This window comes from Aedes aegypti, unplaced genomic scaffold (assembly GCF_002204515.2).
Source record: "Aedes aegypti strain LVP_AGWG unplaced genomic scaffold, AaegL5.0 Primary Assembly AGWG_AaegL5_hic_scaff_476_PBJ_arrow, whole genome shotgun sequence".
Classification (NCBI taxonomy): Eukaryota; Metazoa; Arthropoda; class Insecta; order Diptera; family Culicidae; genus Aedes; species Aedes aegypti.
In genome coordinates this window covers 66,304-93,791 of record NW_018736147.1, presented here as the reverse complement: position 1 = coordinate 93,791, position 27,488 = coordinate 66,304, and the positions used below count along the sequence as shown (strand labels likewise).

Here is a 27,488-nt window from a genome sequence, read left to right as displayed (position 1 = left end):
CAATTTTCCGTGATCAGGAACTATTTTTAAAACTCGTTTGAAATTAGTATGGAAATCACTTTTGAATCACCCTTGGACGAGCTGTTATTAAGTGAATTGAAATGCCATTGAGTCGACGGATTGAAATCTATTTTAATCATTTATTATATCAACATTAATATATTGAAGTGCAATAAAATGGTGTTACACCTAGAAAAGTGTTCTCTTTCGATCAAGCTACAAAAAACTGTGAATTTTTCTTCACTTAACAACCCAATTAACAACGATTTTTTGTTTAATTCAGTTTACAACAAACTTAAGATTGGTGTTTTTATACTAATGTTCCTTGTTTGAAACAACCTAAAGCGTTGGTTGTTTCTACACCTGTAAAAACAAACAATCAATTTTTTGTTTGTTCCGAACAAATTTTTGTTGATTTTGAATGTTCATCTGTAAAAAAAAACAACCTAAAAAATGGCTTGTTTCTACCATCTCACGAGGCTGAATCAAACTAAAATTTTGTTTGTGCAAAATTCAACCTAAACTTTAGTTTGAAAATAACTAAAATTTGTTTGTGTTTATTTCTCCGTAGTACTAGCGTGGATCAACGGGATCAACGATTATTTTGATTAACCTGATTGGCCCTTTACAATTAATTGAATTAATACCCCAATGCAAAATATTTACGAACCCTGTTCTCCCGCCGAAAATCGTTTTTCAACCGCTGAAAAATGCTTCGCTCTCTCTCCCCAACCGGTTCACTTTCTCTCACGCTGGTAACCCCACCGGTGGCTTGCTGCTTCATCAACCGCTTGCGCCGCGTTCAGTCTGTAGAAAGCCATCGGCCGGTCAAGCGTCTAGTCCCCGCAAATTTCTCGTTCCGCTCAGAATTTCTTTCTTGTTAGCCAAGCTCCGTGGTGTGAGTGAAAAAGTTTAACTTCTGCTCTGCCTCTTTGTGTTCCGAATTCGGAAGAAAATCCCCGGAAATCGAATTCAATCTCGTTTTGCGTAAAAGCATCTGAAGTTCCGGAAGATCTGCGACTTCGGGTATCGATTTTTGAGTCCGGTTTCTCTCGAGAGTGTGTGGTAGTTAAGTGTTGAACGGATTTTTCCCCGTGAGTGCGTTAGCAACCAAGCAAGCAAGAAAAAAAGATGGCAGCCGTTAGCTTCGACGAGAAAGTCCTTGCCGCAAAGAAGATTATTTGCGACATCGAGGGTACAACCTCTTCCATCAGCTTCGTGAAGGTGAGTTTTTGCTTAATTTAATAGATATAGTTACCGTTATCCCGGAATTAGGTATTCATTTTACGTCTCCCCTTTGTCTTAAGTACGCTTGGAAAGAACAGTAATTTCGGTCAATTTTAGCTTCCCGGCTTCCGGGAAATGTGCTGAATATTGCGAAAAATTTCAGCCGGTTTTTGGTTTCTTCGATAGTTGGAAGAAAACCGCAGGTTTCGAACATGTGGAGAGTCGGAAAAAATGGTGGAACACGTCGATTTTCATGGGCTGCAGCCAGCAGCAAATTTCTCTCTATAGTTGCTGTTGTTGGAGAATCATCGATCGGCGGCTTGGGGCTCCGACTACGCCGCGTCTTCCTGAGTTCTGGCTGGCTGGCACACACATTGGCAAAGTTTCGTTTTCGCTTTCCCATCGTTTTATTCTTGCGTCCACATTGGCTGCTTTTTAGCGTCTTTTCGCATTATTGTTCGTAGTTTCAGCTGGAACAAACATCCAGATCTCAAGATTGAAGGAGTTGGTGGAAATTTGAATCAACTCGATAATCTTGCAGTGCAAGGCTCGCATTACCGGCTTTTTTTGGGAAGCTTTCGAAAAAGCTCCGACCGGAAAGCGTTTTTTCGTTTCGTTTCGCAAACACCTGCGTTGAGTCGACGATGGATGAATGTGTTGCTAGTTTGTGTGGTGCGGATGCAATTTACAGTTATTTTGGCGTTGTTCGGAGTAACTATCTATTGTGGTCGGAGCATTTAACACACTCCAACGTTAATTATCCCCGTTATCTGCAAGAGCTAGTGCTATTACTTCAGAAAAAAAACCTCTTATTTGTACTGAGTTTGTTCACCTAGCGGTTAGTTTGGCAACCCTGATAAACAACTTTGCGGGAACTCACGCTCCCAATCCGCTTGGATGTCCGAAGTGAGTGCTGATGCTAGAGGTGTTGGTTGTGTGAGTGAGATGATTTCATTTTTGAACTTTTTGATACACAGAGCAAAAGTTGTGTGTGAAAATACGTATTAATTTTTCACCTTTGCATTCTAGCGTGGAAGTTCAACTTCCGACACCGAAGGGTAATCGATATCGTTTCATGTTTAGTTTGTTATGGGCCCTACCACAGTTCTTACTCGAAAACTTTTCTTTGTCAATAGGCTCCTAAAATATAATATGGTGGAATCTGGAGCTCGATTTGTAAAGGTCGTATGTGACAGTTTTGGCTATCTAAGATAAATCTCCATGAAGCTACTTTATCAAAAATTCAATTCGTATATGAAGCAAATAGCTAAAAACCAGACAATAGGGTAGAAGCACCTGTTTTGGCCATACGCCAGTTATAGCCATAGGGGATTATACACCGTTTTACATAGTGAATCAGCATGAAACCTTTTGTGTTCAGTAGATCACATTGACATTCATTTACTTGTCCAAATTGATTCAAAACATAACAAAAACAATTCATTTTCCTTATAATTTTAACTCCCATACACCTAATTTGGCCAGCATAAAAAAGATATACGTTGATCTAAGATTGTTGTTCATTCGACCAAATTGATACGACTTAACGCCAGTCACCGGTACACTTCAAACGGGCACGTTCAGATGTTTGACATCTGAAAATGGTACGGTCTGACTGATTGGGTTGATTGGTGGTCAGTGAAGCACATACGGCCCATCGTTGTTAACAAAAATAGAGATATTCAATAAATTTCTGGAGTTTCTGCATAAAGAAATGTATTGCATAATGTTTGCGAAGCGATTTATGCGGTCAGCGATCAAATCCAGCGATTATTGCTCAAATAAAATTCCACATCTCCGCTGAATGTCTACCTTGTCTGACATGAAAGTACCCATTAATGGGTAAAAAATACCCATTTTCAAGAAAAGTGGTTTCACTCATTAAAAGAGTAGTGTCGATTTACTCATTAAAGAGTATTCGCATCGAACTTCAAATAATGGGTATTTTTCACTCTTGACCTCTGAGGCGACATCCATTTATTACGTAACGCTGAAATTGGAAATTTTCGACCCGCTTCCCCCCTCCGTTACGCTTTTTGTATGATTTTTTTTAATTTTGTATGAGTCGTAACGTATGTTATATGTAATGAAGAAAAGCAAAAGATACTCAATAAAATACAACGTACATTTATTCCAATAGTTGACAAAAAAATCTACATGTAGCTTATCATTTCGGTGATCATCTAGCAGATAACCGAGATACTACGGGAATCGCTGCTGTCGGCAGTGAAATCAGCTACAGTCGTCCAAAATTCTACAATCAGAAAAACGATTATTAATGGAATCACTAACCGGAATGTATCCATTGATTACGTGTCAAAAAATGGTACGCACCATATTTTCTTTCTTTTAACCCCGAACAAATAGAATCTACATTAGTTTTTTACTAACACCGAGCGGTAGACAAATTGAAAAATGGCGCTATTGACTATCATGTGCATTAATTACCCATTTATATTACCAAGATGGATACTTTACAATGAGGTTAAAATACCCTTTTTATGTCAATGAAAAGTACCCTTCTTCTGACAGTTCCATACTGACCATAAAAATAGGTACAAGAAATCCATTTAATGGGTACTTCCAAGTTAGCGTGTACAGGCCAAAGATTAAACCAAAGTTGAACTAAGATCAATGGTTGTCGAGTGTTTCCTTAAACTACCAAAGTCTTCCATATTTCTCGAAAACTTATTCAAATAGTCTCAAGTCAAAAAAGTGAATAAACTTACTTTATTGATCCTACGTGTTTCGCAGACGAAATTCTACATGTTCCGCTCCTACCCAACTAGAGTTTTCACTTTTAGAACGTTTAATTTCCGGATTTACAAAACGACGAATGTAGGAGTTTCAACTTTCGCAACCTAACCACTACTTTCGCCGCCCCGCTGTATAGAGAGACAAAGTGACTTAACCTCGAATCAAAACAAAACACTACTTGAGCCGATTTTACACTGGTAGAAAAACGTCGAAAGTAACTGTATGAAACGGCTTATCATTTTGTTATAATTATTTTGGTTGAAAATAATAGAAACTACCTAGTTTTTGAACGCGATCTGATTGTATGCAAAATTTGAGCGATGTACACGGCGAAAAAATGTTAAAAAGGTGATTCATTTTAAAACAGTTTTAGAAGTCAGGTTGTGATTCTTCTCAATAAGTTTTCTCAAAACCGTATGAAAGTTACTTACGTCGATTTGAAAAAGTTATCGAGATTTCTCTTCGTCGATTTCCTCTTTCGATTGGTACACGACATTCAATCAATTTTTATAACATTCTCGATGGCAGTATAACAAGGGACGTCGAAAACTTTCTTCTGTATTAAAAATAGCCATAAAAAACAGTGACCCTGTCAAGTAAATCTGGACAAACATTTGAAAAGGGCCGAAGAGGTCTTGAGCCTTTTTTCAGAAGTTTTGCTCTTGAGCCCTTTTTAGTCCGCCCACACAAACTAACACCACTATCAGAAAGATTGCTGTTAGCTCTTCCAAATGTTTCCAACAAAACTGTAAAAAAATTCACCGAATCTCGATTACTTTTTCAAATCGACGTAAGTAACTTTCTACGGTTTTGAGAACATTAATTAAGAAGAATCATAACCTGTCTTTTAAAACTGTTTAAAAATGAACATTTTTTCGCCGTATACATCGCTTAACTTATGCATGCAATCAGCTCGCGTTAACGGTTAGGTTGCGAAAGTTGGAAATCTTACTTACGCCGTTTTGTAAATCCTGAAATAAAACATTCGTAAAGTGAAAAATCGAGTTGGTTTAGAGCAGAACGTGTAGAATTTTGTCTGCGAGACCCATAGGATTGATAAAGTAAGTTTGTTTGCTTTTCTGACTTCAGTCTGTTTGAATAAGTTATCGAGGAATGTTCTGTAAGGGACCGTCCACAAATGACGTAGCATTTTAGGGGGGAGGGGGAATTAACGAATTTGCTACGAACCATGTATTAGGTATGGGAAAATAGGCTACGATGGGGGAGGTGGGTGTCGAAAATTGGCCAAAAATGCTACGTCATTTATGGACGGTCCCTAAGGCGGAAAAATCACAAAATTCTGTGGAACTTCTACACTTAGTTCGGTTCAGGTCTCTGTGAAATGAATTCTAGCGTAACATTTGAAAAGGGCCTAACTGCAAAATGTAAACAAACTTGATTATTCATTATTCGTATCATTTTTTACGTAAATTACTCCTACATACTCTTACGGGCATGAAAAATGCATTATTAATGGTAATTTTATTCAAATTTAAAAGGGCCTATCTGAAAATGATAAAACTAAGAGGGCCTAACTGGTCATAAAAGGGCCTAACTGAAAATTTCCATCAAAATCAGATTGGCCCTTCCGTGCATTTTTAATTTTCTTCCATATTTTTCAATATTTAGCCATTGTATAGTGTTTTTCTCACATAATGGAACCTAGTGAACTATTTGAAAAGGGTCTCTCAGCATAACGTAAAAATTGGGAAATTCTCGATTGAAGATTCTGTAACATATTGATTGTTACTATTTTAAACTCATTGCTATCTAATAGTTTTAAACTTTTGTTCGACACTCATAGTCTATAACTGGGCCACATAACGTTTTAAATCTAACATAACATAAAAACTAGTAAAAAAAGTTGAATTCAAACATCATCGGCAGATAGGCCCTTTTACGAGTCTTCAAACCAGTTAGGCCCTTTTAATTAGGCCCTTTAATTGAACATGGTTTCAGTTAGGCCCCTCCAGTTAGGCCCTTTTATTTAACATAGTTCCAGTTAGGCCCTCTTGGAATTTGTTAATTTTATTGATTATTGAATAGATTTTCAAAGTTTTAGAACAAAATCAATCGATTATGTGAGAAAATCAACATTGAATACTGAAAATTCTTTATTGAAGTGATTATTCATATTTCAAACCCTTTCTCCTATTTACTAGTTTTATACTTGTGTTCGACACTAATAATGGTCTACTAGGTGGCCCATAACGTTTTAAATCTTAAATAACAAAACAACTCGTGAAAATGGTTGAATTCAAACATCATCGGCAGATAGGCCCTTTTACGAGACTGCAAACCAGTTAGGCCCTTTCAGTTAGGCCCTTTGCTTGAACATGGTTTCAGTTAGGCCCCTCCAGTTAGGCCCTTTTATTAAACTTAGTTCCAGTTAGGCCCTTTTGGAATTTGTTAATTTTATTGATTATTGAAGTGATTTTCAAAGTTTTAGAACAAAATCAATCGATTAGGTATGTGAGAAAATCAACATTGATTAATAAAAATTCTTTATTGAAGATTCAGTACTATATTGATTCCTATTTCAAGCCCATTCTCTTTTTTACTAGTTTTATCATAATCTTAATGCGAAGTTAGTTGAAAAACTGATTTTTTATCCTGAAAAAAAAAACAATTACATTAAAAAAAAAAATGAATAATTTTTATTTGTTGCCTCTAGTTGTGGATCGAGTTCCAAAAGTCACGATTTTCACAAAAACAAATTCGTTTGTTTTTGTAACAGCCCTGCAAGAATTCTTCTTATACTTCTTCTTGGCATTACGTCCTCACTGGGACAAAGCCTGCTTCTAAGCTTTGTGTTCAATGAGTACTTCCACAGTTATAAACTGAGAGCGTTCTTTGAAAAGTTGCCATTTTCGCATTCGTATATTGTGTGACAAGTACGAAGGCACTCTATATTCAGGAAAGTAAAGGAATTTTCCATTACGAACAGAGGCGTCCCGTGAGGAATTTGATTACCTGTGCACTGACTCGCACAAACCGTTCATTTTGAATTATGAATACGAATTTTTCAATTGATTTGTAAAATGAATTTCAGCTTAAAAAGTAATTTCTTATTATTAACACCTTAAAATGTAATTTCCAATACTGTATGCAATCTTGAAGTGTCTGGAAGCTATTATATTTGTTGCTCATTGGACGTATTTTTTGTTTGTTTTCTGCGTTTCAATCACTAGTTGAAAGTTTTAAGAATTTCGGATGATTCCTTATACAATGTTTAGGGACAAGGAAAATTCTCAAAATTTCGCTGATTCCAAGGCGATGCAAGAAAAATTTTGCGTATTAATCGCGGTCCCATAGTTTGATCATATTTGACATAAAAATGTATATTTACAGTAAAAATGACCTTTATATGCGTAAATTTCAAGCATTTTTCGTATTTTGCGAACTGAGATAATAAGTTTAATATATCGTATTATCAATGCAAAATTTAAAGCAAGAAGAAAGACGTTTAACTTGAAACTAAACGATTAGCACATTTTTTTGTATGAAACTCGGCTTACAAATAAATAAATGAGCAAAAATCTGATCTTTTCTGAGATTATCATATAAACATTCAGAATTCAACTATTTACGCGTCATTTTCCAAGTATCGCGATAAAGGATAAATTCCGTGGATTTCTTGGCTTTCGCGAAATTCCGAATCTCCATTATTAACGTTGTTATTCTATATAATAATTCTTATTATTTACAGCTTGTTAATTGTATCACGATATCTTAGCTTTTTGACGATGTCTAGCGCTGGCACATCTCCTTGCATACTTTTGTTGATACATCAAAGCTTTTAAGTGAAATGAATGTTGAACGCTGAAACCCACTTTACGCCCACCGCAATTTATCAGTTGTCGGTCTGTTGAGCAAGAAAAGCTATATTCACACATAGTTTATAATTCAATTAAATACCACATGAATTTGGTTTATATAATAAGATAAAACATAATCAATCTGGCCAATATGTTTATAACATCTAGTTTTGATTCCAATCAATATTGCGCCTAGTATCGCGCGACACCTGGAAGCTCCATGCAACATACATACACGTCGTGACGCCAGTTGCGCGCGCTTTCTCAATTCTCGCAAACCAATGCGAGCGTCATGGGCAATGTCTCTCTCGGGTGCACAAATTGGAGTGAACCAGATTTTACCTATACAACGCCACTGTTGCTCTAGAAATGCCAATACAAATGCACATTCCTGCTGTGTCCATACACGCTATTTTCGTGCACAAGAAAGAGTACACGGCAGAAATGAACATTTTCTGCAATACGATGGAGACGCATGGCAGTTTGTCTTGTTCGCATTGCTGTTTTCGCTTGCTGGTTGATCAAGACCATGGGAGGGAGAATGAAACGGTTTGTTCACTGAGGGCGATGCACCAATTAAAGGTGAAGAAATCAAACAACATTTTCAAGCAACTATACATTATGAATGTTGGAAGTATTGAGAATTATAATACATATATTTCATTTGTTAGTTTGAAATCTTTGACTGTGCAGTGCACCAAGTGCACCTTAGGACGAGACGCCACTGATTACGAAAAAACCTGGACCGAGCCACTCTGAAGGTATCTGAGTTCCATTCCCACTCAGATACCTTCAGAATGGCTTTGCTTTGTAGCCGCGGACTTAAACTGCTCGGCTAAGGAAGGCCCTCAAGTATAAAACAAGTAAAAAAGTGAATGGGTTTGAAATAGATATAATCAATAAGGTACTGAACCTTCAACCGAGAATATCCAACATTTAGCTATTACATTGTTTTTCTCTGGCTTTATTTTATTTAAGAACTATGAAAATCACAATAAGCAATAAAATCAACAAATTCCAAAAGGGCCTAACTGGAACTATGTTTAATAAAAGGGCCTAACTGGAGGGGCCTAACTTAAACCATGGCCAATCGAAGGGCCTAACTGAAAGGGCCTAACTGGTTTGAAGATTCATTAAAGGGCCTAACTGCTGATGATATTTGAATGCAACCATTTTCACGAGTCGTTATGCTATTTGAGATTACTAACGTTCTGGGCACGTAATAAACCATAATGAGTGTCTAACACAAGTATAAAACTAGTAAAAAAAAGTGAATGGGTTTGAAATATCAATAATCAATATGTTGCTGATTTTGTATAGAATAGTTTCCAATATTTAGCTTGTATGATATTGTGTTGTTTTCTCACATAATCATTAAATGTGGTTGAAGAATTATGCAAATCACTTCAATAATCAATAAAACTAGCAAATTCAAAAAGGGCCTAACTGGTTTGAAAATTCGTAAAAGGGCCTATCTGCGGATGATGTTTGAATTGAACTTTTTTTACAAGTTGTTGTGCTATTTGAAATTCAAATCGTTGTGAGACCATTATAAGTGTCGAACACAAGGCATTATCCCAAAAAAAAGTCCATCAATTGGGGCCTCCTCCAATGGGGGATGTACGAAAATGTGATAGTGCATGGATTGGGTATGGATCATTAAAATAACCAAAACGGCCGCTATGAAATGCAAAGATAGCGCCACCATAGACGTGTGTGTTTGACAGAACAGCAATGCTGTCACAATGTTATATCCCATATACGGTGGCGCCGCTGCTCTGATGCGGTGAGAGCCAAATGAGTGACCTTCAATGATCCATTGGAAAAATCGTGACAGAGGGGGTAGAAAGTTTCTAGAAATCCCGAAAAACGATGGACATCATTTTTGGATCATCCCCAAGTATGAAACTAGTAAAAAGCGAATGGGTTTGAAATAGGAATAATCAATATGGTACTGAATCTTCAACCGAAAATTTCCAATATTTAGCTATTATATAGTGTTTTTTTCACATAATCGCTAAATTTTGTTCAAGATTTATGCAAACCAATTCAAAAATCAATAAAATTAGCAAATTATAAAAGGGCCTAACTGAAACCATGTTCAATCAAAGGGCCTAACTGAAAGGGCCTAACTGGTTTGAAGATTCATAGAAGGGCCTATCTGCCGATGATGTTTGAATTCAACAATTTTTACGAGTTGTTGTGTTATTTGAGATTAGAAACATAATGGGCCACGCAACAGACTTTAATGGGTGTCGAACACAGGTATGAAACTAGTAAAAATGCGAATGGGTTTAAAATAGGAATTATAAATATGGTACGGAATCTTCAATTGAGAATTTCTCAATGTTTACGTTTTGCAAATAGGCCCTTTTCAAATGTTACGCTAGAATTGTCGGCCATATTGACAACCGTGGACTGATCCTGCATTGATACTTGTTTCATGTGAGAACGTGAAATGAAGTAAAAAATGGTTTAAGAGTTTTAAAATTTAAGGTAGTGGGAATCAAGGCTAGGATTTCCAAAATAAGTCTGAAGTTGTTGGTATTGCTGTAATCATGAGCTTTATTGTTTTAAATGTAAATAAACATGAAGAGCGGAAAACAGTTTAATCTATGTGCATTTTCAAACACTGTTAAATGCTTTAATTCCAATTATCGCGTTGGAGCGTCTACCTACATCTGTGTTATTCATCTTAGTAGGCGCTGCTTCGAAGCGATTGGAATAGAAGCAGATCCCTGAATATACCAAGAAAATCACTTTCCACAGGCAATCTGTGAACACATACCGAATCATCCGATGAAATGCAAATTGAATCTCCAATTAACTACCGTAACAGTACCGAACCGTTTGGTGAAACATCCAAACCCAAACAATAAATTCACATAACATTGGTACAAAATCACCGAACTCTTCGCACAAGTAACACAAGTTTTACAGATCATTCTGTGAAATAAGAAATCACCGACACATCTGCTGTTGAGATTTCGGCGAAATTTCACAGAAGTATGATACAGTGATACCTCCATGAGTCGATGTTTCATCGATATCGACTCATTTAACCATACTAGAAACAAGATTTCATGGTTACTATGATGGTCCCTCGAAACTGCTTTCCAAAGAATTTCTGTTCCATGACTCGATATTTCCATGAGTCGTTGGTGCCTTCAATATCGTCTCATGGAGGTTTCACTGTAAATTCTAAGTGTGTACACCCTACGTTTGCAAAGCGACTCAACTGTCAACACTTTTCATGTTGGCACATACATCGTACATACGCTCATAGTAGAACGACAGAATCAAAACATAAAATATCAATTAGCAGATACATCATACTGTTTCTGAACGACTGAACATGCTGGGAATCAAGAGATTCGGAGTCCCACAACTGAAAAGCCGTGTTTGGATAGTCCGCGATCAATGACGAAGTCTTTATAAGATTCCTGTCGATATTTTGTCTGTATCATCTACGATCGATTCTTGAGAAGAGGCTTGTTTTGATGTATGTCAAATTTTGTTACTGTCTTTCTCCAGATCAAGAATTTCTCTAATAACCAGCCATGGGCCACGTCTAACGAATAATTTTGAAGGCATTCTTCTAAGAGGATAGGTTGGCTATGGCTATATTATGCTTTGCCGGTTTTGTAGAACTATGATCTAAAATTATATACACAAGGCAGACAATGAGAAGTGAAAAGTGAACTCAAAGTGTTGAGAGGCCGCACCCTGGGTAGCTTTTAGTGTATACCAACATGTCAAAGTTGACAGGTACTGGCACCATTGTTTTCAAGTTTTGTTGAAGAGCGAAAGAGAAAGAATTTCGCCGTGAAATGCCTGATAATTGGTTTATTGCGCCAACGATGACGATCCCCAACAGTTATGTTTACCATGTCAGATATTTCCTTCAACTTCAACGTAATCGAAAGTTATGTGATTTCTTTTACAAACCAAAAAATTTCTTAGGAAAACAAAAACCTGTTCTTAGGGTAACATCAGTTTTCTTTGCTCAAAAGATCTTTAGTGTGAGTTGTTGACCCACAGTACTTTGAACGTTCCGTCAAATTGTTTTCATACATAACCTAGATCGAGCCCTTCAAATTTGACAATTTTGTATGATAAAACGGAAAATTTGCACATATTATTTTGATTGATTATGTATTACTTAACATTCATGAGCAACTGAAAAATTTACAAAATCCATCTGAGAGTTAAAGGCTAGATTTAGAAGTGCTAACACTATTTTAAAATTCTATAATCATGTCCATAATATTCATTGTTACTAATAACTACACTGAGCCAATTAATCCGATTATCCTTATCTGAAAAATCATATACCTGCTTCGGAATTCAGATTTGATAGGTTTTATTAATGTCCAATGATGACTATATGAAGATCCAATTGAGTTTAAATAATAACAATATGGAAGCAATTTGAATTCTACATAAAACTTATTGGACACCATTATCCGTTCTGTCATTACAAAATCATATACATGGTATCCGATTGTGTAATGTGAAAAACATCAGCTTTCATTTAGCTACAAGATGGCTTGTCCACTGCACAATTTGCTCGTTAATTTCGGTTTCTAGACGAATTGTTGGAATTTTTTAAAGATCTTATCAAAGGTAAGCTGCAGAAATCAGTTATTTTCGATTATACTGCTATTTTCTTAATATATTTCAGAATATGGAACCTCCCTTCATGAGCCTTTGTCTTGGTCGTTGAAGAGATTTGCTTCAAATTCCATGCAACTATGAACCTTCGATGTTCTGCCTGACGTTATCGAAATAAGTTATTTTATTAGTTAGTTAGTTTTGGACATTAAATTCAGGGAGATTTTTCATCATTTCAGAAATTGTTCACCAACTATGCTGCAACAAAATTCCCTCTGAACTGTTGAAACAGACGTAGATGAATATCTTCAATATGTGCGAACACCCGGATAATGTAATGATTAAAGAATGACGAAGTAGGTCTCTCTCAAATCAAGGAAATATATTTTATGAATTTCGCTCCTTTGTAATGAAGAAATGCTAAATAAACAATTTTAAATTTACTTGAACGATTTTATTATTTATGAAATTTTATTTTGGATAATCAAATATAGCAAATGCCAATTGATAACTCATTCATTGTTATCAAAGAAACAATTACAATTTATTTTAGTTTCACACGAAAGTTATATGATTTTGTATATGACACCAGCTAAGATTGGATTTTTATAGCCATAGACTTTTTGTTTGAATGTTATATGATTTTCGTAATGAACTCTATCTGTATGAATTCTAAATAAGAGTTATATGAAAATCATTATGGAAAAAAGCTATATGTTTATTGTAATGATTCGAACATGAAAAATTTTTGGAGTGTGAAACAAAGTGACTCAATTTCATTTTCGTACGGGGCACTGTTTTTATATCAAGTTGGTATAAAACTATTAAATGGTGCGTGGACTTTGATATACTTTATCAATAACGAAGGTTAGGTGTCATTTATTGTTTGGAATGACAAACTGTATTGATTTGCTTAAACCTTTGGAATAATGGAAAAGTATTGAGTTTGTGTCTATAATTGACTCAATTATATATTCGTACACCTAACAAAAAAGAAATTACAACATTCATAAATAATTTTAAATGGACTAGATGATTGCTTAAGTTCTTCGTTGTATTGTTCAGATGTAGTTACATTTGGAAAATTTATAAGCGGATATATTTGAAACTTAAGTAGGGTATCCGTCCTATTATGGAGGACTTAAGCACAGTGTTGAAATTAAAATCGTATTGCAGTGTCCAAAATCTAAATATTATAGTATTTTGTAATGTTAAGTGTTAAAACTATCCTTTATCTGGAGTGTAGTAAAGTAAAAAAGTAATTGTTGGAATCATATATACATATTTTTGACATAAATCTGAAGCTCTTCCTCTGTCCTATTATTGCGGTATTTTGTCCTATTATTGCGGTAGTGCCGTCCTATTATTGCGGTATACTAAAAATCATAGATTTTATTACATTCAATATACATTCAATACCACACAATGTTCGAGCATTGAAATTATGCTCCCTCCATGTTAATGACACTGCACGGTACTGTCAGTTTGTGTGACTTTGGACATATATATGAGGAAAACTAATTCATTAGTTTATGTCACGATTCGAAAACAAATCAACAGAATCGAATAATTTTCTGCCGGTCTCGTCTCCTCTTTCGTCGTAGGTAGACAATGTTAAAGTGAATAGACAAGATTGTTCCATCTGAGACCACTAGTCGCTATATAAGAAATGAATTTGTTGACTTAAGTATATCCTACAATTTTGATGCTTTTAAAAATATTTTCCACTAGCAACACAATTTCAAATGCTTGCTTCCTTGCGATCATCTTATATCTTAGTTGTTCAACGTATTTTTGGCATGTGTTACGATTTTCAGTCAGTTTACGTGATTTCTAAGTAAAACATTGTGTTTGTTTGCAAAATATTTGTAAATAAGAGGAATAACAGGGTATAAATGAACATAAACCTTTGGTTTGACTAAATAAATGTAAGAATAACATGTCCCAAATTAGTATCCTAATAATATAATTAATGTATCCAGCAATTACATTTAAAATGAATATTGAAATATCGAATTTTCGAATGAGATTTACAGATACCGCAATAATAGGCAAAAAGCTATTTTCATTGTCCTATTATTGCGGTATATGCTTTTTCTCAAAAATATAAAACTTTTTTCAAAATTCAATATCTATCATGTAAATACATCCATATTGAACTGATATACCCGCTACATATGATTGTTTTGGTTCTAAACTTAAAAATTTTAGCTTATGAAAACCCGCCCGTAGATAGAGAGACTGGTTAAAAATATAGGCTTTTCTTGATGCATCATTGAAAACTGTTCTTCCATCGATCAAAATCGTTTAATTTTTAAAGTATTAATCTGGTACAGCTTGGGAATACTATAAGCTTGCATCATCATCAATATTATCCATAGAAAACAGAGTTTTCGATTAATAATGAGGGTTCAATTCTCATACCGCAATAATAGGGAATACCGCAATAATGGGCAAATTACCCTAAGTGGAACAATAACTTACATTTTTTTCATTATCACTTCCTTGAGAATCATTATTGCGAATATTGCCCAAGTTTCAACAAATATAATCAGTTTTAGAGTAGCTAGGAGTGTATATCGACAACTTTTACTTTTAGATCTTAGCTAATATAACAATTATAACAAAACCAAAAATTGTAGTAAATTTCACTCAGTTTGGCTCCTAAATGGACATACATAATCCATAGTTAACGTTCCTATCAAAACATTGCGAAATTATTATTTTCAATTTAGATTTCACTACCACACATGATTATAGAGATATATAGAATAAATGTTATTGCCATAACCACAACACAAACGTTTTTTTTTTAATCATGATAACAACAGGATATATTCTAGTAAAAAGTATATCAATGCTCTCTGCTCATTCAAGTTATTTTATATTTTTCTTATAATATCAATAAATTGGAAAATAGGGTGCTATTTTGAATATAATTTGAAATTTGAAATTCAAAGATAATTGAATATTGCCATACCATCAATATGTGGAGGTATGTACAGCGTAGTTTAGGGTACTTTATTGTAAAACGAAGTTCGTAATTCAAATTCTTTTTTCAGACAAGTTCAAAATTAACATCTACCTGTTGTTTAGAATGAAAATTTGGTTTACATTGATTAAAAATATCATTTTAGAAGAGTTTTGAAGTTATGGCAAAACAATTTTCTGAACTCAAAAGAGATAAAATCAGTTTATGATTTCTGTAAACTGTATACATTTCAACTAAATTTCTATCAGAGCTCACGAGTATAATTAATAGATTGGATCCAATGACAAAAATGAAAATTATCGTTCGAATTATTGGATTTTATTGCAAAAACCATTGGAAAACTGGCATTTCTCATAATTTTACCTAAATTTTTTATATGTCCGCTAATAAATTGTCCAAATATACTTCACTACATTTGAACATCATAATAAATCACTTCATCAATCAATTAGAGCTTTTAAATTTAGTTTTTATTGTTGTACGTTTGAATTTTGGTAGGTGTACAAATATGGAATTGGGTGAATTGTAGACACCAATTCAATACTTTTTCATTAATCCAAAGATGAACGTAAATTGAAACAGTTTGTGATTGGCAAATAATAGATGACACCTATTACCTTCAATGTGGATACAGTATTTTAAACTTAATACATCATTTAACAGTTTTTTACATAAAGTTAGTGAAAACAGTATCCTGTACGAATATGAAATTGGGCCACTGTACGCGTTTTTGACCCATTCTTACCCCCGATCCGACGACGGTACCAAATTGTGTGCGACGCAATTTCATGTTCCAGTTCTAGAACCAAGGGCATACATGCGTACTCTCTTCCCTCCTCACTCTCTCCTTGTTACCTGCATAATACAGTGAACCCCCTATATCGAGTTATTGCGATTCATAATCATATTAAAAATTTTCATAGGCTTGTTCGATTTAACTTCAACCGCGTTTGCTCTAATTTCGTGTTCTGTTCTTAGTGGCCCCCTCGATATCGAGATATAGAGAGCTGTCTGCATTCTTTCTCTTTCTGCGAATTTGGAGCTATTGAGCCTTTTGGATGAACAACATCAAACCGGTTCTTCTTCTCATTTTGAAAGATCGAGATTTTTTTCAATTTTGCTTTTCGCATTAGTGTTATAATTTAAGCTTGGAACATCTTCGTTCTTCGTTTTACTGGCTAGCGCTGGCAACGTACGATAACTTCAATCCGGTTCCTCATGCATCCTCACCTCTCTCACACTATCTCTATATACACGCTAAAGAATGATCACGTTGAATTGTGTTCCAATTTTGCACTACTTGGACGCACTCTTAAGTCGTAAATGATAAGTCTCGCGGAACATTACTAAAGGACCTATCTAACATTGAGAGGCTCTCTTTGTTTACTTTCTCTTTCATTAATAACTGAGTCACATTAACTTCTTCTGTTGCGTTTTTTGTATGAAACGCTAGTCAAGGAAATTGACTTTCGATCTATAGTGAAAAACTTCCCAAAATCTTTAGTATTCCACTGTTATAATCGAAAGAGAACGAGAGAGGAGAGAATCTCTCATTTGTACATAGGTCCTTTAGTAATGTTCCGCGAGAAGTACAGTCGTAAGTCGTGTGGGCTTCGTGGCCGTGCGGTTAGTGTTAGCATTTAGCCGCATCAAGTCAAGGAGTGTGGGTTCGATTCCAGCTTCACCCGGAAAACTTTTCGACAGAAAACGTATTTCGATTGTGTCACTAGGGGTTGCATGCTAGTCCGTTGTCTAATGTGGTGCCTCTTTCAAAAGGCAAATCGTCCAGTGCATTGTGGAAGCATTAACGTGTCGGTCGGTGTCTTTTAAAAATTCATACTAGTAGACAATATTATACGACGCATATTGGGACCAAACATGAGCTCAGTAGCTTAAAAAAACCTACCAGGGTCAATTAAAAGTGTCAAGAATAGGATCCGGCTCCCTGTTTAGAATCGAAAATTAGAGTTCCATATTTTCATTTCATTTCTCGCAAAATAATATTTTGTATCGTATTTTGTAAATGAAACGGATCGAATATTTCGTTTATTATAAGTGATTTGAGTCGTAAGAAACATCTGGTAAAACATGGATGTTTGAACGATTTTGAGCGTGTGTCGTTCCGGTAGAGAGAACCTGAGAACTGAGACATATACTGGAAGCAAGAAAAAGCATGAAAATTCGCACTGACGTCGGTTACCGGCCGGCCGGCCGGCATTATTGGGTTCTATGTCTGGAGGGTTGTCGTGGTAAAACCGGTTTTGTACATGAGTAAACATGTTCAGTCTTTTGCGCTGTGACTAGTGGCGGGAGTCATGGTTGCAAAGAAGACGATCTAAATGTATAGGCTGATGACCGGGGTATGGGTGTCTATTCCAACGGATTTTTGACACGGTGGCGCTCTGGTCGCACTGTATTTCTCATGAATGCATTAGTGTTCACCGATTAGATGGCTCGATTTGCTAGAATAATAAATTTATACGGCAATGCTAATTATCTTTCGAGTGTTCTAAGATGGGTATCAACGTCAAAAAGCATTCCGCGACCGGGTTATATTTACTGATTGTGTGCATAGTAGCGAATACTAATCGCTCGTCCACGGAACTCAGTTTGCATCACCATTTTTAAATACTTGAGTTTCATTTTATGCTTATCTTGGATGATTAGTTTTTGCTGCACGACAGTTTCGATTTGGATCATCAATTTGGGCGTCTGAGTCAGTGATAGAGGCAACAGTAACGGGTTTGAGGTATAAACAATCGCCAAAAAATAACGGAAGCTCATTTTTCATATCTGAATACGCCATTCATTCAAAAGCTTTTCTCTTCTATTGCACGTTAAAAGTAATCTCAGAATAATAAAATCATCGAATCTTTCGAAAAATCATTTATTTTATTAATGGAACATGTTTCAGTAATAGTGAATAAACTAAGTTTTTTTTACGTCGTAAAAAACACGTTATTAAAAAAAATGCCTTAAAAACCGCGTTATTTCAAAAAACGAAAAATTACTAAGGCTTAGTCATTATAAGCTCATTATGAAGTTACCCAAAATACATTTCATTCAACTCCATTGACGAATAAGAATAAGGTTAAATTTTGCAAAATCTATTTCGAAAACTCAAAATTGGCGTTTGGCAGACAACTTTAACAACTCAGAGCGTTAAGGTGAAACAGCTTGAAATTCATCTTCGATGTTGCAAAGGCTCAAATCCAAATCTTACGAAGCAAGCAATAAATGATACTGTAATTTTTATTTTAGTTTTGTGCACTAGAAGAAAACTTAACATGAGAAGATCAGGAACGATGGTTTACTATTTCATCATTGAGGTGTTTTTGAAAACTTTAGTATGGACACAAGTCGTCCATTGTGATAGCCATCTTCGGATTCCGTGGTGTTTCACCGTGAGTTGATTATAATTAAAAATTTGATGATTGTGAAATAAATCATACAAAAGGGTTTTCGATCCGGACATCTATTTTTTGAACATGAGTACAGCCAATCATTTTCAAGTGTATAACATATTCGTTGCATACTTCAATGTGGTTAGAGCAGTGGTTTTCAACTTTTTCGGTGCTGCGACCCCCTTTGAAGATTAACAGACGTCTCGCGGACCCTCAAAGGTGAATGTTCTTCAAATCAAATGCAATCAACCAAATGCAATAATCCTGCTAAGATCCTTTGGAGGAGTTTACTAATGATTGAGCCAGGAATGTAGATTTCTGGCTACTACTTCATCTTTCACTTTAACATTGTGGATTTTTCTCCATCCGAGGGTCTGAAATTCTGCAGTGAATCGCATTTATGTCCGGTTTTAAAATAGAGTAAAGAAAAACTTGAGACAACAACGATTCACTTTAAGGTGAAACATCTCGGAATCCAAAGATGGCCGGCACAATGGCCGACTTCTCCCCCTACTCACGTTTTTAAAGGCACAAAACTGGAGAAATAGTTGGCAAACGTTCCTGATCTTCTTATTTTAAGCTTTCTGCTAGTGCACAAAGCCAAAATAAAAAGTTCACTGTTGTTGGATGCTTTCTTCGCGAGATTTGTGCCTTTGAAGTTTCAGTGCAATCTTAAGAGTTGATTCCAAACTGTGTCACCTTAAGATGTTGAATTTCTCTCATCCGCCCAAATATGAGCTCAGTAGCTTTCAAAATATCCTGCCGACGTGAAACAAAAGTGCAAAGAATATACTTCCTTCAATATTCCAAATCCCACTAGCTTCTCAACAAACATATTCCCAGGAGTCAATAGAGCCCTATAGCCCTGTCCCAATTTTAGTACCAAACACTCAAGTTTTGATCAGAAACACATATTTACTAATTATTTATATACATTTTGTTTGTTTACGGCCAAAAACCATTTTTCCAGATTTCAGAAATTTTGTCACACCCCTTGGTTTATACTTAAATTTTGGGTGTATTTTGTTTTCCTGCCCTTCTGGTATGTCAGATAGGAACAACTCCAGTGTTAAAAAGTTGAACCCCTGTGGCGTTTTTGTCGACGAAGTGAACGTCAAACCATGATCAAAAGCGTCAAGGTTCAAATTTGAACCCATTTTTTAAATTAAAGTTTATAAAGCTGTTATTTGGACGTCCGTAACGCTTTTTGTATGAAAAATTTCATCATTTTGTATGAGCCCAAACGTTTGAACCTACTCCCCCTCCCCTAAAGAGTTACGTAATTTGTGGACGGCGCCTAACATATAAGGAACAGATTCCTCATATCAAGAGAAATGACACTTATTCTCAATGCCTTCACGGACCACCTGAGAGCTCTTCACGGCCCCCTAGGGGTCCGCGGACCACCGGTTGAGAAACCCTGGGTTAGAGCATCTCCTAAGTTATTTAATTATTGAGTTATTGATTATTGATTAATCATTGATTAGTGATAAATCATTTATTAGCTAAGGGTTCATTCACAAATCTCATAACGCCAAAAATGGGCATTTTTGACACCCATCCACCCCCTCGTAACACCTTTTTGTAAAGAAATTCCTCAAACTTTGATTGAGCTGTAACATTTCGAGGACATCCACCCACCCCCTTCAGTGTTATGCAATTTGTGAATGGGCCCTAATGATTAAATGCTAGAAAGGGTGCACTAAACGCCATGCAGTATGCAACAAATGGGCTATACACTACACACCAAATTTTTATTGCTGTAAATCAGCAAATTTTTGCTGATTTTTTTTGTGCTGTAAAGTCAGCAATCGATCCAGCAAAATAAAATTTGCTGAACTGATCAGCAATGCAAATTCTCATCCAAATGACAGCTGGGTTACTGACCATTCAGCAAAGCGAATTTTAATTTGCTGATTAATCAGCACTAGGTTATTTGTAATTCTCGTGGGATTTCTTGCTGATTTCCAGCAATTGCAGATCGCCAGCACCCGGTAGATGAAAAATTTTAGATAATATTTGTAAAAGTTGTCATAGAAAACAATATAAAATGCGAATGCGTTGTATGTGATAAACATTTATTTAAAGATAAACGCAATTTTCTGCGCTCTGGGGGAAAGTGGACACCGTCTACCGTAACGGTAATGTTGCCACCTAGAAATAAATATTTTGATATTTATTGAACCATCGATATCATAGTGAATGTTTAGTACTTACCAAATACGATATTACGAAAAATATACATAAATATATGAATGTTCGGGTAAACATGTTTTAAACTCCATGCTGATATTTCTTATTCTAAATTTTTCGGGTGACAGATAAAATAGTTTGCTGATACGAGTTCAGCAATAATGTTTGCTGGTTTACAGCAAAATTTCAAATGGTTTGCTGCAGCAACCATGGTTATCAATCATGTGTCATATAAATTACTGAACATCAGCAAAACTGATGGTGATGACAAGTATCCAGCAAGTTAGATTGCTGAATTTCAGTAAACAATTTCAGAAAAGCTGTATATCAGTAAAATTGTGTATTGCTGGATTGGTTTCAGCAAACGAAATTGCTGGAAGATTGATTGAAAATTTGGTGTGTAGATAATGATGAATGTTACTCAAGAATAACGATAGACTTTTTTTTTTTTGAAATACCGTGCACCCCCGTTAATTTGAACGGTACCTCGTGAAAAACCATCGGGGTTCATTTTTAATTTGAAGTTCGGTATTTATTCGATGTTTTCAATATTGGCTACGCAAGCAATTCGATTATTTTGGATTATCGAAGAGTTAGGAGGTTTCTTTGAAAGTACGAAATGCTGCTATCTCAATTTTTGCTTGGTCGGGCTAAATTTTGCTCTATTATGAAATAGCGTCTCGCGAATGTCAATGCAAATCAGTCAATGGACTGTTCCGGTGTTTGGCATAATCATCTTCAAATGCTTTTCTACACGAATTTTGTTTCATTGTGTAGTACAAATCGGTAATAATTGCTTCAAAAATTGAATGTAATTGTTTTCTCATTCGAATTTTTACCCTTACGGCATGCTTTTCGTGCAACTTATGGCTCAACAGCACCTCCCCACAGCAAAAGGGCATCAATGACCGCTCGAGTATGTAGGCTCCGGGAGCTAAAAATAGACCAATAGCCCCAGGAACCAGTTTTTCTCATTCCACCGTTTCGCAATTCATTTACCTGCTCGCTTTCCTCTTCCTTTCTATGTGCTGTAGTGTAACGATACCATACGAAGCTCTTGTTACTGGTCAAGATGCAAGATGGACTTTTCTATGGTGCTTAACATTCACGGTGTTGAAAACTCGATTTGATTTTCGTGTTATCGATTGAAAATTGAATAAAAAGGTGATATTGATCACATAGTATTAAATATTAAAAGGCCAGGGTGGCATTGTTCCAATATCTCCTAGTAAGTGCATTTTACATAATGAAATACATTAAGGTTTTTTTTACGTCGGCCGAGGTACCTCGTAAAAAATAGCGTTATTTCAAATGATAAAAAAAAAAATAAAAAAAAAATACTATGTTTTTCGTCATTTCATGATTATACGAATCATAATGTAGAACATTATTTTTTAGGAAACAAAATTCTGACGAAGGTTTTTTATGTCGGTTTATGAAACAATGCGATATGTCGATTTTGAAATAACGCGTTTTTACGCGATACCGTGTGAAAAAACCTAGGCTGTTAAAACCAGTGTAAATCATAATGTTGAATATTGTTTGTATGGAAAAAATCTTTTCGTAAAATGCTTTTACGACTTTTTTAATAACGCATTTCCTCTCACGCCGAACCTGGAATCGAATCCCATCACTGAGATAATCAATTATAATCATAAGGAATTTTCTTCGAAAGTGATACTAACTGGCCTATGATGGTTAAACATTTCTTTCCCACAGCTTGGTTTAACAGTCCTTCAAGATGGCATTTCTAAAAAAAGTGCTTGAATAAAGTTGTTGCAAATAAGCTATATTATTCAAATTAACTATACACATTTTTGATTGTTTGTCAATAGTTCAGCCCTCCCCTTGGTTATGCGACCTTGCCGCGATGGGAGGGCATAATCCATGTGCACATATGATGGAAACCAAAGGCGTAACCTGTAGTGGTGGTATCACATTTTGGCATTTTTGCTTAAAGCCGCGTCATAATTTATATGGCATAGACGCACTAATATCTCGGATGTGATCCAACGGACATTTTGCGTCATTGATAGAATTGATGCCCATTTCAAATAATTAATCTATTCGAAGTGGACATTAATACTATTGGTGACCAGTGTTGATAGACTCACTCTCAAATACCATGACCCCACAGTTATGGATCAACTAGTGTGGAGTCCAACCTATAAAATTCAATAAAACGACATGGAAAACGTAAAATTGTAATTTAAAAAGCACGAATTGAATCGTTTCAAATTGGAACTTCGGTTAGTAAACTGTTTTGAGTGTAATATTTACATAGGATTGCATAAAAAATAAAAATTGTATCGGTTTCTGAAAACCATATTATGGATCAATGTTCATATTATGGATCAAATTGTGACATATTACGGATCACTGCGCAAAATCAAGAGATTTTCAACTCAATGCATCTATATTGCATGATTTGGCGAAAGTTAACAATGTGTCACTTATTACTGCAAAAAAAGCAGTGTTAGAACTGGAAACAAGGGGAAAATGCCATTTTTTTTGTGATACTGCATTGTAGTAATTGAGACATGTACTGGTTTCGCTCCACACCAAGTTTTCCACCCATTTTTGTCTGCTAAAAAATGAAATTTACAAACCTTGATGTTTTATTAGTTTTATCCTTAGTGCTATTGTCTGAAAATGTCGAATCCAATGTTTAAAATGGCAGCAATCTACATTCTTTGGAAGTGATCCATAACCGTGGTAAACAATCATTTCCTGGTCCATATTATGGATCACTAATTAGAAGTGCTAATATTCGGTATTTAGAATCAACAATCAAGAAAAATGTTTTCCAAAGATGAATTCATACTAAATCGAAGCGAACGAGCATATTTTATGCTATAACATTTGAATTTTAACACCTGTGGGAGCTTATGAATGCTGACGGCACTTCTTACACAAAACGACCATATAACGATAGCTGTGTAGTACCAACTAAACATTTGTCAAATACACCATTATTTAGCGGTTGAATGTTGTGCTTAACATTTCAAATGGTAGAAGACAAATATTATAACATGGGAAAAATATGTTTTACGTCAACGTTTATGTTTTGAGCGAGTTATCTGATGTTGAACGCCAAAGTGATCCGACACTGTGGGTGATCCGTAACTGTGTGGGCATGGTATCAATCAATACGCTCTCCCGTGAGAGCAAACTCATTAGAGATCTGCTTCGAAAATCTCACACTTAAGATTTTGAAGCAAAATCACTCAATCAACTCAAACCGTAAAAAATGATTCAGTCGCAAAACCCGTCAAAAACTCGTAAAACTCGAATGTTGTTGTTTTCGTTAGAAAGGATTAGGGTAAGTGTTCCCTTATTTGTGGGTGTTCCTATAGCTGCGGTAGTGTCGTTTTCACTGATTGTATTGCATTAACCACAGAACCGACACAGCCAATCGACGTATTGGCTTGTTGATATACGGAATAATTGAAAAGAGCGTTCAAATTGCTTTAAAACTGATGAAATATCACTAAAATGACTAAAACTGTTCTTGCCTGTACCAATAATTGCGGTAAAGTGTTCCTATAGTGGAGGATCCCATAAGAAAACAACGGATACCGCAACTATAGGAACACAAATTAAAAATATACCGCAACTAAAGGAACAGTGTACCAATAGTGGAGGTATTATTTTTCACTGACATGTCGTGGATTACTACGATGAATTCATATTTCTCATTAAGTCAATGGGCGTTACTTCCCGTTACAACATCCACATGTGCGTTAATTCGTCCCCTTAATGCTACAACTAGATAACTCGAAAATCAAAATTTTGAGATGTGCAACTTTGAAAGTATGACCGTTTAACAAGGTGATGGTTAATCGCAGAGATTATGATAGTGATATGTTTTGACATATTGAAGTCAAAAATTTCAAATTTCGAGTTATCTAGTTGTAGCATCAAGGGGGCGAATTGCGCTTCTTGAATTAAGGCGGTTAAATGAAGTTCAATCGTGCTTAGTACCTCCACTATTGGTACATCTACCCTACTATAATTTTACCAGACTAACAAGAAATTATTGCCGTGTGTGAGTAAACTGTGGAAAAACGAGACAATGAGTTAAAAAGTGAGCCAACTCACCATGATTTTTTGACTGCTGAGTTGCGTGATTGACAACTCAAGCATGAAAAATCTCAAGCGTGAGTTATGAGAAATTGAGTTTTTCACAACACTGTTGATGACGATCAGTTTGCATTTTGCTAACAAGAATGGGTACTTTTCAAAAATTATTACGTCACAATACTAATAAAAAAAAAAAACTTCATGTGGGCACCATAGCCTAGTCCGTCTGAGTATTGGTCCTGGTAGAGGGGAAACTTGGCAAAAGCCAGATCGCCTTGACAAGTTAAGCTGTCATGTAGCTCCAACTAAATACCATACAAAAAAAAGTAACTATAAACATTTTTTATTGTTTTCAAATAGTTTGACCTTCATTTCGATGTTTGATGAGACAAATAAGCATATAAATTTATTCTAATCATTATCGAGCTAAACGTACCAATTCGTAGCTAGCGTTCGTAGAAAATCAGTGGACTTGTGCTACCATGGGATAGAAAGGGTTAAAAAAAATGTAAAACAATATTAATTGGTAATCAATTAGTCCAAGATCCAATTGAGCGGTGTATAGCGAAATGTAAACGAATTTAGCAACCTTTTACCGCATGCTTTAAATGCTTGAGATTTTATTGAATATTTCCATTAAACAGTTAATTTATTTCTTCTTGTGGCCCAGGATTAGTTTCCATTATCCTCCACTTCAAGGTTAGTAATCTTTCGAGCAGTTCATTTCACTTATTCGTTTTGTTGCTGATGTATATTCGTCGCCCATGACGTCGATCAGGAAACATCTGCCTTTCGAAAACCTCTTATTCATGCATGCATATTCGTAACACGATGCCTTCTAAGAGATACCTACATTCAGCGACGAAATGTATGCGATGTAGAGAAAAGCAAAAATGATGGAAATCCTCTTCACATTTGATGAACTTAATAGAAGAAACGTTGAAATTTACTCGGAGAGCAATTGGTATACCTACGCAAGCATAGCCAAAAACACTTGACTAGACAAAATTCTAATGTAAAAGAAATGGAACAGATGCTTTCTTCTTCTTTCTGGCTTTACGTCCCAACTGGGACAAAGCCTGCTTCTCAGATTAGTGTTCTTATGAGCACTTCCACAGTTATTAACTAAAAGCTTTCTTTGTCGATTGACCATTTTTGCATGTGTATATCGTGTGGCATGTACGAAGATACTCCATGCCCTGGGAATCGAGAAAATTTCCTTTACGAAAAGATCCTCGACCAGCGGGATTCGAACCCACGACCCTCAGCATGGTCATGCTGAATAGCTGCGCATTTACCGCTGGGCCCCTACAGAACAGAGCAGATGCTTTCTCCATTACGAATTATTACGACGAAATATGCGTCGTTCGATGTCGTCTTATGTTCTCTTCCAATTTAACTCTTCTCTCTCAATCGGGGATCGCGAACCAGTATAAGAGTCCAATATTCAGTGTGTCACTTTCAGGTTCGTGCTGATCTTTGCGAAAACATTGAAGTCTGCTCTCTCCTAAATAAAACCAAGCATTTGGTAGAAGAATGCATAACTGTTTAGGCATCGAAATACATACATAAAAAGTCAAAATCATACTAAAACTATATCGACTTATTCGCCTTCGTAAATCCGACTATGCACCTTGAGCGCCGTCACAAATTACGTAACGCTCGAAGGGGAAGGGGATGGACTCCAAAGATACGACACATACAGTATTGAGAAATGTTCATAATTAAAAAACGTAATGAAGGGAGAGAGGTGGTCCAAAAATGCTCAATTTTAGCGTGGCGTAATAAATGGGCGCTGCCTTGTGATATAGTAGATGCGAAGCACAGTTGAAGCTGTTGGTTCAAGTGCTAAAAATGTTTGCTTCTGGAAAGAATACCGTTATTGTTTATTATGCCGCCAACTTTGGAGCGACGATACTTTACATTTTTATTTCATTCCATGCATACGTAATAAAGAGAACACCGAAAGAGATGGCACAATGAAAGCCTCGCGTTTACAGTTGCCTGTTGTGACGGCTGCTATTCCGGTTTCTAATAAGCCAGGCGCCTTCACTTCTTTATATCGCTTGACAACTGTTAAATACTGTATCCGATCGTGCTAAAATTGTTCTCGGGTTATGCAACAGCACCTGTTGATATTGCTTGCTTCATACATTAGTTATTTACCCTTCAATTAAAACGTTCCCTTTCTCCTTGTTTATTTCATTTGCAGGATGTACTATTCCCTTACGCGCTGAAACACGTCGAAGAATACCTCAAGAACCACTGGAGCGAGGATGCGACAAAAACGGTTGTTGCTGCTCTGCGCGAACAAGCCGACGAGGACAAGAAAGCCGAGGTCGAAGGTGTAGTGACCATTCCAGCTGGAGTAAGTTTTTTTTCTTGTAATCGTCATATTTT

General features: G+C 35.8%; 1 protein-coding gene across 1 annotated transcript in view; it reads left to right on the top strand.

The window, feature by feature from the left end:
- The first annotated feature begins 780 nt into the window (after positions 1–780).
- Positions 781–27,488, top strand: part of LOC110681150 (enolase-phosphatase E1) — a 45,810-nt gene continuing 19,102 nt past the window's right edge. The window contains exons 1-2 of the mRNA XM_021856918.1: positions 781–1,224; positions 27,301–27,456. Of these exons, the coding sequence (XP_021712610.1) occupies positions 1,132–1,224; positions 27,301–27,456 (249 nt within the window). The 5' untranslated portion in view covers positions 781–1,131. The remainder of the gene's footprint in view (positions 1,225–27,300; positions 27,457–27,488) is intronic.